General features: G+C 40.7%; 1 protein-coding gene and 1 long non-coding RNA gene across 4 annotated transcripts in view; one reads left to right on the top strand and one right to left on the bottom strand.

Moving 5' to 3' along the window:
• The window catches only part of LOC126391923 (uncharacterized), a 34203-nt gene that overhangs the window by 11776 nt on the left and 1240 nt on the right, over positions 1–21187 (bottom strand). For all 3 annotated transcript variants that reach the window (XR_007570131.1, XR_007570133.1, XR_007570132.1), the window contains exon 2: positions 18367–18430. This is a non-coding gene — a long non-coding RNA (uncharacterized LOC126391923). The remainder of the gene's footprint in view (positions 1–18366; positions 18431–21187) is intronic.
• Positions 7672–17844, top strand: meox2a (mesenchyme homeobox 2a). The gene is made up of 3 exons (XM_050046924.1): positions 7672–8577; positions 13100–13272; positions 16877–17844. Exons 1-3 carry the CDS (start codon positions 8025–8027, stop codon positions 17093–17095), a joined length of 945 nt encoding a protein of 314 aa, XP_049902881.1. The 5' UTR covers positions 7672–8024; the 3' UTR covers positions 17096–17844.

Here is a 21187-nt window from a genome sequence, read left to right as displayed (position 1 = left end):
AAATTTACACGGCAAATTACAAATATTGGTGATGCAAGCTTTCCTATAACAGCAGTAATACTCCAAAATGAATAAGTAAATATGGCAGCTCTTAAATAAGAAAAGTGTGATTTAATAAGACTCTTATTCCCAATTTAACAGACTACGTTTTAACAGTGTTTAACTGTGTTTAAAAGTAAGCCACAGTTCAAAGAAGAAAAACTCATATTGCTATTTAAACAACTTTTTTCACTCTTGTGCAAACAGCAAATAGCTGAGTGTCATGCAAATTGCAGAGGAGTAAACACACATATGGTTTTGTCCATGTCAGGCTGCGTGAAGTGAGTTTTAAAAATAACAAATGCATTCAAAGCTGTCAACAATTTTCCTTTATGCTTTCGTGCTGTCACTGCCCGAGCAGGCTGCTGTTCTCTTCATGTAATCGAGCTGTAAACGGAGACAACATTTACTGTCCCACCTCGTCATATATCACTGACATCCCACTCTGTCCTCCGCACGGACAATATCCCTGACAACTGCTGTAAATCTGCGGCTGAAACTCTGAAAGGAAACGGGCAGCGACGACAGTTTCCTCGCCGCCTGCAGATGTTCATCTCAACACTGCAGCACTGTCACTGTGATTAGCTGCAGGATCAAACCAAGGGAACATGTTATTTATCTCTGAGGCGCTCAGATATTCTGCTATAGTCGCATTACTAAGGATCCCAATTTAAATAAATGTGTTTAATTTAAATGTAAAAGAATCTAGAAAAGTCCAAATGTCTCCTGTTAATGAAACTTTGTTGGTAAAATTATTTCTACCTCAGTAAATGCATCTTTGTCCTCAAACACATTCTCTACTTTTTAGATGATATCCTGTTTAATTAAAAATCATTTTATAAGGGCAGGGTTCAGTTTAAAAAAAAAAAAAAAAAAAAAAAAAAAAGTGGGAATATTTCACCTGAAAAGAGTCAAAAATTCCATTAAAATCAAACTTGTGACAAAAGAAATCTCTGCTCTTAAATGTTTTTGTGCATGCCTTATTACTGCAGCTCTCTGTTCACTTACCAGGATATTTTGTTATAATGCCGACCTTCTAATTTAGGATATATTGGGTTTCTAATTCTGAGCCTACTACTGGTCTTGGCTGCACGCGTTATATATCATGAGAGAGGCTCGCTGAGTGTTATACGCTCTGCAATGTTTCCATATTAGCGAAGAGAGAATTAAAAAGGAGGAAGGAGGAAAATGTCTAATAATGATTACACACACACTGGGTCTTTTTAAACGCTCATATTAGCGTCTGAGGCCGAGAGCTACATCAAAGCCTCGCTGCTATAAAGTCTATAACACATCGGGGGCTGTTAAATTCAGGGAAGTGAGAGCAGTGAGAAACGTTATCATACAGTCTGTCTCAGATGCTGTTGGAATTAAAATGATTTGTTTCTTGATTCTAATCGTCAGTAATGTTTCTCTTCTTTTATCAGATGCAGGGTTTGAAATGTAAAATCTCTGCTTCATGTTTTAACAGTCGCACTTTACTTTAGCGTTCCATATTTAGCATTTGTAAGCCGTGTATAAACATCTGGTAAAACTATCTGTGACGCCCATGTGTGTGATGCATTATTAACATATTTAAAATGTGTTACAATCTGCTTATAGCGCTGTATAATTATAGTTTTAAGCACTCCTAGTTATCCATAATGCTTTATGATGATAATCATTACACATTATAATGTTTTTACAATTACGTCTAAAGTCAAGTATCATAATACTTTATAATTGCTGGTTACTCACAGACATGTTTTTGCAAGGATCATAGTGTGTTATAATTCTCATGTTACAGTATGACCCCTTAAACAAATAAATAAAATTTACAATTTGTGTTGTTCTTGCACAGATATGATAAAAAGTATCCTCTCTACTTAAAGCAAACAGTGAACACCGACACTGACTTTTAACCAGCTTGTAATGCATCATATCTGCTTGTATGTCACAATTTTTTTCACTGCACTTAAAGTAGCACAGGTGTAGATTTCAGTGAGGACATGTTCCCCTCAATACTTAGAACATGCATATTTGTCCACCCTGTCAATAAAACATGAAAGCAGTAGAGGACTTTTATTTTGACAAAGTTAAAGACATTTAAACTATAAATTGTTGCAGAAAAGAGACAAATTTGTGCATGAAAATTCCCAAATATGCAGGACATTTGGTGTTTGATGCTTAAAGTTTTCTGGAGGAGGATCCCCAAATCGCAAAAAGAAAAGTTGCACCCAGTGACGCCACAGAGAAACTTATAATCACATTAAAATTTATTATAAAATGATTTCAGCTATGAAAATACATAATGCACTATGATCCTTGCAAGCAAATCTCAGTGAGTGACCGGTAATTATTAAGTATTATGATACTTGATCTTATAAGTTATTATAAAATGCTTTACGATAATTGTTATAAAGCATTATGAATAGTTAGGAGTGCTTATAACTGTAATTATACAGCACTATAAGCTGCTATAATGCATTATTGACGTGGGTGTGATAGACATAGTTACTGTATTAACACACTGTAATGTAATTGTGACATAAGGTCGTTTAAAAGTTTTTATTAGTCAACAATGATAATCTCTCCCATTAAGACATAATTCAAATTATTATGACCATGTTTTACTACATTATCTGTTTATACACCAGCCTCCTCTGGAGTTCTGGTTGTTGATGAATGCATTAATAAACATTTATATCTGCTCACATGCATTCTAATGTGTTATAAACCATTTATTAAATGTTTATAATCTGTTTATCAATGCAAATTATTGGAGCTTAAAGTAAAGTGTTACTGTTTGTTTCATGTTTTAGGAGCTTTTAAAGACCCCAGAGACACATTAACGCCTCCATTGACTAATTAAAGTCAGGTTTTTAAATGTAAAATCTTGTCACTGGGTCACACCCTTTAACCATGCATATTTAGCGTTTATAAACAGTATATAAACATCTAATATATGGTTTAAAATATACTATAATGTAATTGTAACATAAGACCACTGAGCTTATTAAGTTCTAGTTGTGACATCTGCTCATAAACATTCTTCTGTGTTATAAATTGTTTATTAAATGTTTATATTCTGCTTATTAATGCAAAATATTGGAGCTTAAAGTGAAGTTTTACTGTTTGTTTCGTATTTAAGGAGCTTTAAAGGCCTCCAGAGACACATTACAGCATGTGATAAAATGTGAGCCAGTGACAAGATTTTATTTTTAAAATTGCATTTAATTAATAACCAGTGTCATTGGGTCCAACTTTACTCTAACCACCGTAACAAGCATTTATAAACAATATATAAACATTTAACATATGGTTTGTAACACACTGTAATGTAGTTGTAACATCAGGGCATTGAAAATTGTTTATGTGCAGTATGTAATAAACCATTTATTACATGTTTATATTCTGCTTATTAACACAGAATATTGGAGCTTAAAGTAAAGTGATACTGTTTATTTCATGTTTTTAAAGACTCAATGGAAATATTAACGCCTCTATTGACTAATTAAAGTCAGTTTTAAATGTTAAATCACTGCTTTATGTCTCTTTGGGTCACACTTTCAGCATTTATAAACAGTATATAAACGTTTAATATATGGTTTATAACACACTATAATGTGGTTATAACATAAGACTACTGAGAAGTGTTTAGTAATGAACAGTATTTGTCAATAATAACTTGTCCCATGTTGATAATTTCATGTTATTATGTCTGTATTTTACGACATTATCATTAAATATCTATTCAGTTGGAGATCTAGTTGCTGACAACTGCAATAATAAACACTTATACGTGCTCACACACATTCCAGTATGCTATAAACCATTTATTAAATGTTTATATTCTGCTTATTAGCAAAGTGTTACTGTTTGTCTGTTTGTCACTGGTTTATGTCTCTTTGGATCACACTTTACTTTAACCCTCCATAAAAAGCATTTATAAACAGTATATTAACATTTAATAGGTGTACAATGTATGGTCTGTTCAGTATTTGTTGACAATTTTAAGATATGATTTACATTATTACAGCTGAACTATGTTTTACTATATCGTCATTAGCCTCGGCTTATGGGTGCCCACAAGAGGAGTGATAGTTGTTGACAAATACATCATAATTAATTTATTAAATGTTTATATTCCGCTTATAAAAGCAGAATATTGGAGGTTAAAGTAAAGTGTTACTGTTTGTTTCATGTTTTAGGAGCTTTTAAAGACTGATTTTTTTTAACTAATTAAAGTCAGTTTTAAATGTAAATTCACTGGTTCTTGTCTCTTTGGGTCACACTTTGCTTTAACCCTCCATATTAAGCATTTATAAGCAGTATGTAAACATTTAATAGGCGTACACTATATTGTTTGTAGCACATTATAATGTAATTGTAATAGAAGGACATTTGTGTTTATTAATGTTCAGTATTTGTTGACAATCTAAATATATGATTTATATTATTACAGCTGAACTGTGTTTTACTATATCGTCATTAATTATGTGTTGATGCACCAGCCTCGTCTTAAAGGTGCCCACAGGAAGAATTATAGTTGTTGACAAATACATTATAAATGCTTTAGTAAACGTCTGTATTCTGCTTATAAATGCAAAAACTGGGCCTTTAAGTAAAGTGTTGAGCTTTAAAAGACTCCTGCGACACATTCATATCATGGCCGCACTACTTTATTGATGATCCTATCCTTAGATTAAGCTCTGCGAAAATCTATCTCTGCTGTAGGAGCATTACATTTCTGCAAAAAAAAACTAAATCCAGGAGTGAAGGTTAGTTATTATCTAAAGAAAACTGAACCTGAAGCGTGCAGCAAATGAGCGTGTGCGCATGAACTTCATGTGAGAAATGGGCCAAAGTGGTGGTTGCATGTTTGTTTTGGTGACGGTGGCACTGAGCTGTGTTTGCTGTAATCCTTCCTGCCTGTGTGACTGACAGCCACAGGCTGAGCAGCAGGTCTACATGTACCTTCAGTTTCTGTCTACTGCGGTGAAAACGCACCGCCCCGACCTCGCCATCAGAAACACACAGACACCGGCGGCCTCCCTCCTCTCCTCTACACTCACTCCTCTTTTTTTTATGACTTACACCTACTCGCCGCTGTGACCTCTTCACCTCTTTTTATTCTCTTTTTCATTTGACATGCCATCACATAAAAACTCTGACAAATATGTGCTTTTGGAGGCCGGTGCAGGTAGCTTAAGAATGATGTCACTGGCAGTTTGTGCCAAAATATTCACAGTATCTTCAACTGAGAGCTTTTTTTTTTTAAAGTTTCTGAATGGATTTTATTCATTTCAGACAGGAAAAGCCTCTTAAACAGCACTCACACCATCATGACACACTGAATCTCTTCTCTGAATCCAAACCAATGACATTTATTTTGGGTTAGCAGCTCTTTTAGGAGCTAAGAGGGCACACAAAGGTAGACTGGAATGACAAAAAATAGCAAATTAAATGTGTAAAAAACATTTAATTGATGGATGTTATGTGTGACACAAAGTATTTTCACAATAAAAGTCCAGTATTGGCCTGATATATAAGTCTAAGCCACAAAAACACACACACTTATTCACACAGGGATATTTTGCCTCATATAGCCCACGAGGGGCGAAGACTAGGACTGACTGCAAACACCCCACAGGCCATCACTGCTGCGACAGGATTGGAAACACGTGTGTATTAATACCTGCTCGCGGCCCTGAGCAAATATATAGCCCGGGCTAACCTGCTAATAGCCTTAATTTGTAAGGTAAACAGTAGAAGAGTTTGACACTCACTCACCTAAGGTGGCTTTCCTCTGCTGCGCTGCCTCTGCTGCCTTCGGAGGCTTTGGAGGGACTGGGGGTTTTGGGGGTTGGAGGGGGGGGGGCGGCAAAGTTACAGCCTGCCTCCGCCGTGATATCTGTTAAAGTAATTTTCTCTCAAAGAGGAATTAATTTCCTTTCTCAGGCGGCCCACAGCGCCTGTGGCACAGCCTGTGTCGTCCAACCGGATCCCCCGAGTGTGGAGTTATTGTGACTGTCCATCTGTGAAAAACCTGCCCGGGCCACGAAAACTCTGCAACACCTATAAATCTATAATTTGTTTTATGTTTTATTTGACTTTAATCTGAGCTGTGTGCACTTTAAATATGTGCCATATATACTATACAGTATTTGAAGGAAGAAAATGTGAGTGAAGTGATTATTTATCTTTAATCTTTATCACAATATATGAAACATTTACTCACAATATCTTAATTATGTCATTTGCATAAATAAAACAACTGAATTATTTTAATTACAAACACTAAAACCTGGTATTTATGATAAAATAATCATAATTTCTCCACTTTTTTCCAACAGACCAGGATTATTTCTCACATTTTAAGTCCCATCTTTGTATCGTAAGTTATATAAATGAGTTTGAGCTCAAATAAATCAGTTTTGGTTTTACTTGAGCTCATTAAATTATATATAATAACAACATTAAGGATTAAGAGAAGCCGAAGCAAAGAGGACTTTCTTCTTTCACTCCCGGCTGTTTACCCGCTTTTATTCCTACTTCTCTTCTGGAAGGTGACACTTTTATGGCTCAGATGATTTAGTGAGACACGGACGTGACGGCTGACAATGTGTGATACAAGTGTCTGATGTAGGTTGTAGGTGGTTGAAATATTTCATCTTCACTCATAAACCATTCCCAGGAGGATTTATTCCTGGTCAATCCCGACGCTGCGAGACGCAGTTTCCGGCACTTACTTGAAATAATGGTAAAACTTATCAAAGGTTTGGTTCCATTAAAGAAAACTGTGTTTTGTGCACTGCTGCAGTAATTTATTGTAATTCTAAAGCAAATAAATTTGGTGTTTGGGACACTGTTTCAACTTCATGACCTCATACCAAAGGTCAAACCTGTGTCTGTGCATTTGACGACGTGAGGTGTTTCATTTCAAAATGAGATTAAAATCATTTAAAAAAACACTCCTATAAAATGATTGGTTGCACTAAATTAAAATGGTTGTTTCTAAGAGTAGTAGGTAACTCACTTGGATGATAAAATGTTAACCCTTAATTCAGACTGGATCGCTTTGCACTGCAATGAATGCTTTTTAGTTTCTGATTTTTATTGCGGATAAAACTTGTCATTTTCCTTTAAAAGCATCGCAGAGTCAGACAGAGAGAGAGAGTGGAGCTTTTAACATCACAGACAAACAATGTGCAAAGGAAACCATGAGAAGCAACAAGTGTCCTTCTTCCACAACACTAACAGTGTTTTAAAGGGTCAAAAATGACAAACACAGGGTGACACGCCGAGTTAACCCCTGACACCTCGCCTCCCCCGTCTGTCCACACTCCCACACCTCCCCTAATACCCTCTCCCCCAGCCCCACCCATCAACCATTAAGGCTGTTTTCCTGCAGTGAAAAAAAAAAAAAAGATGGCCACCGGAGGTCAGGTCCAAGTCCAAAATAAATTGCCCTCTTTCCTGAGGCTCAGCCATTTTAATAGTACAGATTTATTGTGCTGTGCTTTTTGGAGGGTGATCATATGTATGTGGTCAGTAGCGCGTATGCAGTCTGTGACCCAGCCTCCCTCTCACGTTACACCCTATTTATAACATCCCCTCCGCCGGCTCCCCTCGTTCTGCAGTTCCTAGGAACCACCTTCTGCTCCCAGCCTCGAGCTCCAGTCCCCTGTTCCTCCTGACATCTGAGAGGCTCTGCTGCAGCTTATCCTGGGCTAACTGTTTATCCTGTACAGCCTGGCAACCGGCCGCACGCTCCGGATTACCACAGGACACCCATTTCAAAACACACTTCTGCTCTGACTAATCGAGAGTGAATTTTTTTTAACTGAAGGAAAAAGTTTTGGGGATAGACAAAGGAAAGAGAGAAGCATTTTGGATATGTGCTTGTGATCTTTTTGGTTGATTTAGTAACTTTACCGTCTTTTACTTTGCCCTTCTCACCTTTCCTGGAGGGCTGTGTGTGTGTGTGTGTGTGTTTGCACGCAATGGATCACACACTGTTCGGCTGCCTGCGGAGCCCCCACGCCCCGGCGCAGGCCCTGCATCCCGCCTTCACCCAATCTCCCCTGACTCTGCACGGACGCTCGGACCACGTCTCCTACCCTGACCTGGCCTCTTCATCCTCCTCCTCCTCCACCTCCTCGCCCTCTCCCTGTATCATCTCCAGCTACCCGGTGGACGACGGCCTGTTTCCCGGGCAGCACCACCACCACCCCCACCGCGGCCACCTGCCCTCCCAGCAGCATCACCACCCGCCTCAGCACCATGCGTCTTGGCATATCCCACAGATGCCGTCACCTGGCAGCGGCACGCGCCACAATCTTTGCCACCCGCACTCCCACTCATCCCATGACAGCGGGCCCACACCCCCAGACCTGGGCCACCCTGGTGGGCCCAGTATGTGTGCCAGCACCCCGAGTCTGGGCATCGGCAGCACCCCTACTGGGGCCTCCTGTGTGCCTGCAGATTTTGGCAGACAGACTCTGTCACCTGCTGAGGCTGAGAAGAGGAACAGCAAGAGGAAAAGTGACAGTTCAGGTAAGAAGATCAGATCAGAGTTTTTTAGGGCAGTTTTTTAAGCCTTTAACGGCAGGGATTTTATTCCTCAGATAGTTTTCTTACAAACATCTTAAATAAACAAGCTGTTTGTGACATATTGCACAAGTAAAGACTTAATGTAAAAACCTCTGAAGACTTTTCCAACATCTCTTTGTTCACTCTTATTGTTAGATAAACACCCTCATATAAATATCAGCATTTCAAAAAATTCCAAGCAGAGCTCAAGAATAACACAAACATCTGTAGTTGTCATTCTGAATCTTTCAACAGCACATAAATGTTGAGATCTCTGCAGCTCTGAGGGGAAAGCAAGAAAGTGTCTGAGAGGCCGTTTGTAGGTGTCGGCTGACGCGCAGCAAGGCTGCTGCAGCAGGCGGGCTGAAGCGTGGAGCAAAGGCCACATCGTAACTGTGTGGGCAACATCTGACTACTGGCATGTTTTGTTTAAAAATCACATCTGGTTTGTTGCGACACTCTTCAGAGGGCAGAAAATGAGGCACACAGTAAAGAATTAATGTCATGGATTGTAAAAGACTACACCGGCGCCTCGCGCCACACTAAACACCCGACAGACGGACGCTTTTCTGCCTTTTTTCTTCTCAAAGTCTGTGATTAAAATAAATCTCAGTCAGGTTCACTGAAATAAAATCAAACAATCGCAGACTGCGGAAGTATCTGTGTACTAATATGATGCAACATTGATTTATTTTATCTGTAAATAAATTCATTGGGTTTCTTTTTACAAGAATTATAAATTATTTTAAAACCACAAATAAATCCTCATCATGCCATAATTACTTGTTGTGCTGAATCACAGTCACACAGATTTATAAACTGGCTTTATATCCATATAAAGGGCGACCAGACGTACTGTATGTTCTGTACAGTGAAGTGCACTCGCGCTGTGAGCTTCAAGGACACTCTTTTTGGGTTTTAGGTCATTTGTGACTTTGTAAAATTTGTGACTTGCCACCTCAAAGCGGGTGCAGGTGTTCTGACCGTGATCTGTTAAAAATCACCGGCCAGTGTGTAAAGTTTTTTAAGATAATGCATAAAATATAAAGCTGTGTTTAAGGCTTTACAGCTTACACAGTTCTTGAATTATATGACCTGTATATTAGTTACAATAAACATGAATTAAAAAACATTTCTTTGCACATTTATGAGCAATTCTCTCCTTTAGGAGTGTACTCAAGTAGGTAACACCTCCCTGTTGACCTGCAGGACATTTCCAACCTGCAGTCACCACAATAATCAATCACGGCGTGACAAACTGCCGAGGTCGGGTCACAGGAGTTCTCGCAGGGAACGTGATATTAGTGAGACTTCTAAGTTTTCCAGGGAAAGTGTGCGCACCGTCCTCTCTGTCCATTTGAGGATTGCGGGGCCCTCAGCGCCGATCCTGCACCCTTTTAAAGGCCTCTTTGTATGCAAGCAGCGTATCACCTGCACTTGACCACTGACTGATATTCTCGCATGTGATTAGTTTTCGCTCAGGATGCTGGTGGTCACCTCAGGGAGCGTCTGTTCCCTCTGACAGGCCCACTGTGGCTGCAGTTCACAGCCAGTGTGCAAAATATCACAGGACTCTTGACTGACTGTAATTAACAGAGAGCGTAACTGCAGTGGAAACATGTATTTCTGATCATTTAGGTTATAATACCAAATACTACATTACTCACTGATTTAGTAGGAAGTCCAGATGTCAATTAAAGTTTCATGCAGCACAGAAAAAGCCAAAATTATGTAACACACAGAGCTTTTCAAGACCTCAGACAGCTTAACTTTCAGTTTTATGGTTCTGTCTGTTTTAACCGTCCTGTGATCCTCGTGCGAAATGTTGCAATAGTATATTTAATCCACAAATTCAACACACCACCTCCTATTTCCTTTCCTCCTTTGTCAAACCAGTTGGAAGCGGAGCCCCGGCCTCCAAATCCCACTTCCCCTGTAACAATAGTTAGTGCATACTCATTACATGTGCCGTGCATTCCCTCCACGCTAACACCAATCACGCTGATTATTGGGGCTAACAAGGCTGCTGACTCAATCAGCTGTCTAAATATCACACCGCTGCCAGTCGCATGAGATAGAGCCCCGATTAGGTTTCACCATCTGGACCAGAAAACTTGAGCGAAACCTGAAATTCAGATACAGAAATAATAGCAAAAACCCAAGAGCTCATTTCCATGCTAGGTTTAGCTCGAATATGAAGCATCTCAGCTTTCTGTGTCTAATACTCGGTTGTGATTGTTTCCTCAAGGAAGGCCGCAGGGTGGGCTAATGAGATGAGCCAGCTCCTTGGTATTTTGGGTGTCTGGTTTCTGCGGAACCGGCTCATTTTTTGTGGTCAAGCTGGAGGGTTTTAGCCCTATAGAGTGTCGCTTGGTGCACTTGGCTGAGTTCACGGGTTATATTTGCATGGACTAATGCTGTCAAGGGAGTGGTCGTCCCTTTAAAAAAGTTACTAGATTTTCTGCGTGGAACAATAAAAGGTGCTTGAAGTCTTATTTTGTTGTGGCAGCGTTGTAAAAAAGGAGGAGTGAAGTGCTGGAGGCCTCTCGCTGGCAGACACTTTTTCCTAAAAGAAGGTTGAGAAAAACATTGCGGATGTGTCGGTGCATTTGACTTCATTCTTGTGTGAGCCGCTGCAATATTATTTCACCAAAGGAAAATAAAAAAAATCACAACTTTCACTGGAGGAAAACAACCAACACGCAATTTCATCACAAGAGGAAAAAAAATCTGAATTTCTCTGACATTATTTCTGCGAAGGTCCCTCCTGCACTGAGCTCAGTTCATTTGGGAGCCCTAAATGACGTGCCCTGTCTGGCTGCGCGTATTTTCTCATATTATTCCTCCTTTTTTGTGGAGAGATGAAAGTACAGCGAGGACCTAATTGCTGTGGTGTAGTGGCTGTGTCATAAAAGCCCGCCGCTCGTTTTAACTCCAGGCCTGCTGGTCCGAACCAGCTGGCTGTGTTATTCTTTTATTTCTCTTTACACAATGTCTGTGTTTACCAGGCTCAGAGCGGATAAATACGTCCGAGGGCCCCGCTTCAATCAGCCACACACTGTTTGGAGCGCTCGGTTTGAAATTACAGGGAGGGAAAGGCAAGGTCAAGGGGGAGCCGGACACAGGCTGCGGGTCAAGCAATGATCTGTTTCATTTCATAAAATTCATGTGGGAATTCTTGCAGTTTATATATCTGTTTGTCCTTGGTTCTAAAACTGTGTGAGTGCCACACAAATATAACTTTTGTAGAACAGTTTCAGTTTACTCCTCTTCAGCCTCTCAAGGGAGTTATTTTGCTCTGAAACAACACACACTTAATTAGAAGGAAGATCCTCTTTCTGACAGAAAAACAGAGCAGACAGGGGTCCCTCTGGGTGGAAACCGTAGGTGAGGAGATAGCTGCTCCTCTGACGTGGCCTCAGGCTTCGCACCATTTGTGAGTCTGGCTCCAGGCTGCAGGACTATTTACAGTTTGGCTTGACGCAGGCCTGCTGGATTAACACACACTACAGAACAGGACCGCAGATGAATTAGCATGCAATCACTGCTGCCTTCAAGTGCAATGTGCAACTGAAGCGCGTCCAACAGAGAAACCACAGAGGCTGCTCACAATAGGAAAGTTCTGGAGGGCAAATTAACCGTGCGTGTTTTCTACGGAAAGTTTGTGGAAATAGCAAAACAAAAAGTATTTTTCTGGGTTGATGAGCTGAAGTGGAGATGACACATGCCGGGGATTTTAATTTTAATTTTTTGCATATGTATATCCCATATTTTCCTGAGCACAATGCAAAATATGTAGCCAGTACCAGTCCTCAGTTTGCTGCTCACACATATGTATTTTTTTTTTTTTTAAATTTTCATTAAAAGTAATGCCTCATTTATTCATTAAAATTTCCTCAGACCTTTATCTATGAGCAAAGTCATAGATTCTGTGTCATATGATTTTTGAAGATCTTTGCCTTTTCCTTTAGAAATCCTTGTCTTGTTATTGCTGGATTTTTTTTTACTGCCATTCTGAAATCTGCAAAGAAAATGTGTAACAAAAAAAGGTTTTGCAAATAGCGGCAGATTTTGCCACCTAATAAGAAGCTGCCTGTGAGTTCTCAAGTAAAAAAGAAACCAGGAAATATATTTCATGTATCCTGCAAAGCTGCTTTGTTCCATATTTAAAACATAAGGTTGCAGCAGCAGATTCCTTTAAGACAAATTAAACCCATGTTGGCAGTATAAGAGCCAGCCTAATGCAACAGCACAGCTGCCACAGTCAGACGCACATGTGTAGCCGCCCGTGAGTCCTTCCAGCCACTTAAAGTGTTCATAAACAATGACTGAACAATAAAGTGTGATTGACAGCTCCCATTGTTTCTCTTACCTTCGCCTTTTTTCTCTCCCCCTGCTGACTTGCACCTGCCACATAACACTCGCTTTATTTTTCATTTTTGTTGCATATAAATCTGAGTGGAACCTGTGTGGTGTTTGGTTTCAGAGTCCCAGGACGGGAATTACAAGTCAGACGTGAGCAGCAAACCCAGGAAGGAGAGGACGGCGTTCACCAAGGAGCAGATCCGAGAGCTGGAGGCCGAGTTTGCCCACCACAACTACCTAACCCGACTAAGGCGCTACGAGATCGCCGTCAACCTCGACCTCACTGAAAGACAAGTATGTTCCTACCCACCGCAGCTTGTTTCCCCCTGGGTTCAGACATTATTGAACCCCCCCATTAGCACATTAATGCCATGTTGTGAAAACAGAGGCGGCCTCGGGACGTCGAGGAGGCTTTTCAGCTCGCTACTGTGTTTTTGTAACTTCGGTGCGAGGGGCTATTGTGCTCCAGATGTGGCTGTGTGACGGGACTATCATATTCCAGATGTTCCTGTCTATTCTTTCAAGCAGGCCACAGTCAAGGCAGGGAGACGGGCTGGAGGAAGTGCTGTCTAGCAAGTCACTTCCTCTCTCCCACTACCCTCTGCAAGCACAAATTGGTCTCTGAGCGTGGGCCGGTTGCTGTAAAATGCAGGCACATGAAATAAATAACAGGAGACAAATGGTTGGGGGAAGGAAACGACGTACAGCCTGTTGTTCTCTGACACCCGTTTGGAAGCTGTAACTCACACTTAGTTGACACCTTGCCAGTGATATTGTGCGGTGTGTTACAGTGTGGATTGAATGTAAAGAACAGACTGGAGAGAGAAACCTGAGAGTTTCAGGTGATGCCTCAGATGCAAATTACAAGTTAAGATTCCAAAGACACCGATGTGTGACCCTTACAGATCATGTGTTTGTAAAAATGTGTGCGATCATTATACTTTTTAGGTTAGCAATAAGTTTGTAAGTACATGCACAACCACACAATTTGCTAACTAAATATTAAAATCAGCAATAGCTCCATCCTATTTAGTGTCAGAGTGCTGCTTTTTATTGTGCCTGCTGGTTTGTACTGGGACATCTAAATGGAACACAGCCATCATTAATGTTATAAGGTACACCTTGTTTTCCTGCAATCACATATTAAAGGAGCAGTGTGTAGGATTTAGTGGCATCTAGCAGTGAGGACTGCAGATTGCAGCCAACTAAAACTTCTATGTGCCGAGCATGAACTCCCGGTTAGAATTCCTTCAGTGTTCTTTGTTCAGGAGGTTTTTACCGGGAACAGAATTATCCCCAGACGTCCCTTCTTCTCCAAAACAAATGGACCAGGTGATTAAAAATGGTAAAACACTGAAAAAGCAGTTTCAAATTACAAATTGGTGTTTTTCTGATGCTGTTCGGCATGTCGGAGACAGGCAGCTTGCCCAGCACCTGCTAATGTGTGCTTAACTTTTTCCTCTGATACCTTAAGATCCAGACGTTCAGGAGGTTTTTACCGGGAGCTGAATTATCCGCAGAGGTCTCTTCTTTTCTAAAACAAACGAACTAGGTGACTTCAACCAGTAAAAACACTGAATAAAGCAGTTTCATGTTAAAAATCAGTGTTTTTCTGATGCTATTCTGCTTGTCACAGAGGAGCTGCTAACTACAGTGGTCGGCACGCAAATGCAAATGGCCCTGTGTTTGGTTTGTCCATTCTGGGCTACGGTAATAACATGACAATCTCCGTAGAGGAGGATTCACTCTCTATGTAGAAATAAATGGCTCATTCTTAGCTAATAAAACCACAAAACTTCTTATTTTCAGGCGATTAAACACTAAAGAAAACTTTTTTTTTATTAAATTCCATTTTTTTGCCAACAACCCCCCCGAATCCAAACATCTGCCATGACGAAGGTCTACAGGCCTTGAATGTCTTAAAAAATGTCGGCTGTGTCTCCAAAACCATTTTGCTGAAGCTGAGAACATCAGTTATGCTGTCATGATTCGTGTTTCAATTCCCACTTGGGCCAGCAGTGCTAAAAATGTATAGTATGCACCCAGAGTTCTGTGTGAGGGACTTCAGATAAAAGTGTCCATCTAAGGAAATCTGCTTCTCCCAGTTCATAAAAATGTGTGTTTTAAGGGCCGAGTAGTAAACCCGCACAGTCGCATTTAGGTTCTCACTCCTCAATCTGAGAGCGACTGCAAACCTGCGACATGAGAAGTGATAAATGTATCATACATCTCACAAGTAATTCTCTGCTTTTGCTACTTAAAACACTTCAGAGGAATTCTTCTGAATACCACCATGTCAGGAAAAAACTCCACAGAGCCACCAAACACATCACTGCTCCTGGACTGCTGCAATTTATGTCTTTGTGCCTCGAAGCAGCGTAAAATGTGCGTGAAATTTCTTCAGTGCAGCATAGGTTGTGTGTGTGACCTCGGTTTTGTCTGCAGGAGATAGTGAGGTAAATATTGGCAATGCAAACTGTTGTTGGCCTCGGCACTTGATATAGGCTGCATGAGCCGTTTGGAGGAATTTGATGGATGTTTTATGTCTTTGTGGGCCGTGACACCTGGAGTATTTTCAAAGATGGCCGAGGTGGAGCTACAGGGCCAAAGTTTTTGCATGTTTGGAGTTTATATCAGCACGGGAAATGAAGGACAAAACACTACTTATTTATTTGCTACATGTATTTAAATTTTGGGACAAAACCCCAGTAACCATACATTTTTAGATGGATCAAAAGTTAAATTTGGTTAAAAAGTACACTTTTTAAAACCTTTAAGCTCCTTTAAACAATTGTTTAAAGGGCATGTTAATGACTGTATTTCAGCGTGAAGTAAAGGGAAACTACACACTGTAAAATAGTAATTAAAATGCCGTTAAAACAACTGGTATGAGTGACCTAGACGTCACTTTTTAACCAAATTTATCCCAGTTTTTACCAAGATGGATATCTGGATATCATCTGACTTGCCCGCTATTTCAGTGCTTGTTGCATTCTTTTACGCAAGTATTTCATCATCAGTAGTGTGTTCTGTTTCGTGTTTTAAAAGTGAAGGAGTAGAGTCGCCCATCAGCGCGCCATGGATGCGTAAACGAGCCATTTTGAAACCGTGGTTTGGCAGCTTTTTTACACCTATCAAAGGTTAAAATGGAAGTTGAGGTCAGGAGTCGTGAGATGTGTTTAACTGTGAGTGTCACTGTGGATGTAATGTCACACAGTGCAGGTACAGTGCCGATGAGTCAGTCCAAATACTGCGTGTGTGTGTGTGTGTGTGTGTGTGTGTGTGTGTGTGCGTCAGCCTCGAGGATCACATGGTTGGTTTTGACATTAGAGCCTGGCATATATAAATGATCCTTAGCTGGACTCTCTCCTCCTCTGCTGCTCTCAGAAAAGGCCCCGGGGCTTGTAAAGAATCCATGTGATACTCAGCACGGCGTACGCCCCTGACGTATAAGACAAACGTTTGTGCTCTCAACTAACTTCCTGACCATGTGACTCGGTCCCCTCGGAATGACACTCCCCAAAAATAAACCCACCCCACCCTGCGTGACATGAGCAAGTCCCCCCTCGCTCCTTTCCCTCCCTTCCTACAGGCGCATGTGTCGACACTCAGGGGGCCTCTGCTGCTACTTGACGTGTAAACCGTTTTAAGCAACAGCTTAATCATCAATCTGAGAGACGTAAATACGGTTGAGGCTGTTGAGTCAGGGAAAAACAGGTAGACGCCAAGTGGCAGATGGAACAGTGCAGCCACACATAATTGCTGCTGTAGGAACAGCTGCCAGACTTCTCACAGAAAGTTGCCTTCAAGCAGAAATGCTTCCTGATTGCCTCTGAATTGTTTTGCTCTTTCCTTAACGACAATGAATTTGACATTTTTTGTGTGCTTCACCCCGCAGGTGAAGGTGTGGTTCCAGAACAGGAGGATGAAGTGGAAAAGGGTGAAGGGCGGCCAGCAGGGGGCGGCAGCTCGAGAGAAAGAACTGGTGAATGTGAAAAAGGGGACGTTGCTGCCGTCAGAGTTCTCTGGCATCGCGGCGCTGCACCACTCGACGGACTCCTTAGCCAATGAGGACAGTCACGACAGCGACCAGAGCTCCGAGCATGCTCACTTATGATGCACACATACCCTTCTCTCCCCTCCCCCCCTCAGAGGACAGGCCCTGCTCTGCCCCAGGACCGTCCTTAGAAGGACTGCTGTTTGCTGATTCGACATCGTCATACAACGATGTTAAACAAGTGTACAAATATACAGAGGAATGATGTGTGGTAGATAATGCAGCCATCATGCAGGCAAAATGTAAATTTCAAGAACTGAGCACATACAGGAGGATCCTGACATATTTCAAAGCGCCATTGGTTAAAAATGTCCTTGATAAATGCCAAAACAAGCAATAATATAAATATTGAAATGTGATGTTTTGGCTACACAGTTTCACTGAATATTGCAAAAACATTTTGGAAATCAAACTCCGTCAAACTGTTGTAAACATTCCATGTTGTGTGCCTTGAGAGAAGCAGGCTTTGATTTGCACTGTCGAACACACAGTCTGCGTCTCAGTCAGTTTCTACTGTATAAAATGTAAATTACGATGTAATTGAGTTATTGATCAAATCAAGTGCCAGGAAATCAAATTTGCCTAGCTAATATAAATGACCTGTAAATAATTCTCTGTATTGTCTTACCTTAACAATAATTTTATACCCACTACACTATTCAGCTCACGCAGTAATAAACACTGACAGTTCTTTAGTCGACACTTTTCTGCCTGGAGATGACGTTTTGTAAACAAATCTGAAACCTGAAATCAGTATTTTATTAAATCCTTTCAGGGACAGTTGCAGATCAAATAAACTTTAACCAGTGGTAAATGGAATTCAGTATGATTCAATAACGTTTTTTTTCCATCTGCGCAGCCATCCGTCCGTGTGTGTGAAGCTGAAATGAATTAAACATTGCAGAGAGTGAAGAAAGCTGGTGATGGGGGTGCATGCTAAATTCACCTTAGCCTCGGGGCAGAGTCGGGACTCCTGCCAAGACTCAGAGAGAGAGAACCCGCAAAGGATCAGATTCTGTTTCAAAATCCAGTTGAAAATAATTTCTTGACTTGATCTCATCTTTCACCACATTGTGATTGTGCATTCTAATTTTTTGAGGAGGCACTTCACAAGGCATGAGGTTTTTAATTTTCTTTTTCTTCCCCCCCAAAAGCAAACCACAAGATGTATGCGATCCATTTCTTTTAACATTGCAACCAAAATTCAGTGCAAAGTATTCACAAATATGGAGGACGCTCAAGGCTTTAATACTCTTACACATGCATAATATCAACCCAGTTACCACAGACTATAAACTAACACATTTTAAAGTATAAATCACTGAACTCACCTCCAAATATGTTCTTCTCACTCCACCTGCAGCGACCGACTGCTGTCTGACTCCTTAGTCTTCCCTGTTTAATAAAAATAACAACAAAGTACGCACATTAAGCCTAAAACCTTCAACATGTGCATTTAATCACAGCTGCCCCGCTCTAACTGTTGACCTACAGACCCGTGTCTAAGACCCTGATGTGTTATAATGGTGTCAGTTGGGTAAGGAAGTTACGCCGGGCCCCAGTGCACACTATTATAACAGGCCCTGATACTGTACATGCTATTGTGCATTTGTTGTCTTGACACAATGACAGACTTGACATTGGAGAACTTTAACACACACATATTGCCTAGCATTCATCATTAAAAAAGAATAGAATACATGAACTTTATTGTCTGTCTGAACAGTGACAGAAATTCTCCTTTGACACAGTAACACATTTAAAACACATTTAGTTTTTCCAGCCCAGTGGGACTTTGTAGCATCTGCCTGATGGTAGTAACTGGGAGGAGTGGTGGAGGGAGTGAGAAGGGTCCTCAGTGATCAGGGTGGCTTTCCTGACCACTGAGCGGTTACACAGCTCACATATCTGACAAAAATATCAGAGAAAGTAAGACATTCATCATTTAATTTAATTTTTTAATTTAGTTTTTAATAGTATATTTATAGATTTTATTGTTTATATAGAAAAAGCATATCATTTTGTTTTAGTTAGCTACTGACTATTTAAAAAAATAAAAATAAAACCACATTTTGGAGGACATATATAGCAAATGGCATCATTTTCAAATTAATAATATTCTTTTTTTTATTTTTTATAATTTATCTTTGAACACAGGTATATTCCCAAGGTGGCAATCTGAATCACTTGCGAGGGCCCCCTCTTTCTGCAGGCACTTCCACCCCAGGAGCCCGGTGCAATCACACTGTCTATATTTACGCCCCTGAACGGTATTAGGTATGAACAAGTTACTGATTTCATTATAAACCACAGTTAAATTCCCTATGGTTAGCATTACCGTTTCAGACTTAAATTATCATTAAAACCATGTTTGATAACCGCACTTTGAATTTTTTTTTCCATTTCTCTCTAAATTTTCTACAATAAAAAACTGGTCGATGGACTCAATGAGCTCCAAGATCATCAAAGTCATTAATTTAAGCAGCTTCTCCTGAGAGTAAATTGACAGTTAACAACACACGTGGTGAATTGTGAAACATAAGCTACGTGAGCATTCCTGTGGAGGCACCTTACAAATGATAAATGATGTTTGGACATAAGCCCTGCAATGTTAATCAGGCAGTCCATCATAAATCTACAATAACCCTGACCTATTGTACCTTTAATCTGTCCCTGAATCACACCCTCGTGTAAGCAAGGAGCAGATACTCGGCTGCGTAACCTTCATATCTTCACTGTATCTGCTTAGGCTAATCTACTGCGCAACAGCTGGCCTCACTGGCTTTATGGGCAGTTTCACCTGAATCCTTTGTCCCTTGACCTGTCTTACCAAAGAACAAAGAAGATTTCTATATAATGTGTGTGTGAGCGCATGCAAGTGTACAGTGTCGTCAGGGCACCCTGTCGGAAACAGTGCAAGTCAGGCCCATGACTCAGAGAAGTTCCAGCGTCCCAGGACCACCCTGCACCCACACACTCAACACAGCCCACTGAAGCAAGTGAAATCTGTTTGGCTACAACACGCTACTTGTGCAAGAACAAGACCAGTCATCAAAGCAAGTAAATCCAGCTTTACACATCCATTAACATATTAAAGACATGGCTGACCTGGCTAAGAAATCAGCTAACAAAGGGCCAAGCTAACCAACCTAGCTAAGTTACCTAGCATGCTAACTAACTAGGAGATTGCCAGCATTGGCAGCATTCGGCCTAAAGCTGAAAACACAGCGCCCCAACACACACTGGACACATCGCACTGCAGCTCGTCAACAGACAACCGCGCAAAGTTATTACTACTTCTACTGAAAGATCTGTTCTTCCTCCACCTCTGCATTAGCTTAAAATCATGTGTGGACAGCCCCTAATTAAACTTGACTTCTCACCTGGAGAGCCGATCTCCAGAGCTATGACTCACCAGGCAATATTTGGCCATTGTCTTTATAATGACGGGATTGTGTCTCTCCTCATCCATTCTTTATCACACACGAGACAGCAACAGCTACAAAGTTCTCCTCGCATCAGTAGTGAGGAGAGGAGTCGAACTGCCACAGGAGCAGAGAAAAAGAGCTGCTACCGGAGCTGGTATGTACAAGCAGAGAGTGAGGTGGGGAAATTTGCCTTTAATTCGGGGGGCGGCAAGGCTGGAAAGAGGCCAGCGGTATGAAGTGCTGCAGTGTGGTGCATCCAGGAGTGCCAATACATGTCTAGCCGCCACCGCCGGTGTGGGGTTGTACATTGAAAATAGTAGGGGAATATTTTCTGACATTCCCCGCTAGTGTGTTTTGGCCTTAAACCTGTCAAAACGTGCTGGAGAAATGACAGTTTGTAAGGGTTAAGAGATTATTTGTATTCATAGAAAAAAAATGTCCAAATTAATTTTCTATACAACCTGTTAGCTTGACTCTAATTTCTGATATAGGAATTAGCCTGACTGGATTTGTTTAAAGATATAAATATATATATAAAAAAACAAAAAAACATGACTTTGATTTTTTTGGTCAACTCAAACAAAACTTTTCTTCGACTAAAAGTTTGATGGATATAAATTACTAGAATGTGACTAAAACTACTAAGCAGTTTCATCTCTTAGGCTTAGATTAAATCTAAAATAGTTGTCAAAATCAACTCTGACATTATAATTAAATAAGAGAA

This window comes from Epinephelus moara, chromosome 6 (assembly GCF_006386435.1).
Source record: "Epinephelus moara isolate mb chromosome 6, YSFRI_EMoa_1.0, whole genome shotgun sequence".
Lineage (NCBI taxonomy): Eukaryota > Metazoa > Chordata > Actinopteri > Perciformes > Serranidae > Epinephelus > Epinephelus moara.
The sequence above is the reverse complement of the archived record's forward strand: the minus strand, read 5'-3'. Positions and strand labels throughout refer to the sequence as shown.

Coding starts and splice junctions, on each gene's coding strand:
- meox2a (XM_050046924.1), top strand. CDS start 8,025: ATGGATCACACACTGTTCGGCTGCCTGCGGAGCCCCCACGCCCCGGCG. Junction 8,578..13,099: donor GAGGAAAAGTGACAGTTCAG/GTAAGAAGATCA, acceptor GTTTGGTTTCAG/AGTCCCAGGACGGGAATTAC. Junction 13,273..16,876: donor TCGACCTCACTGAAAGACAA/GTATGTTCCTAC, acceptor TTCACCCCGCAG/GTGAAGGTGTGGTTCCAGAA.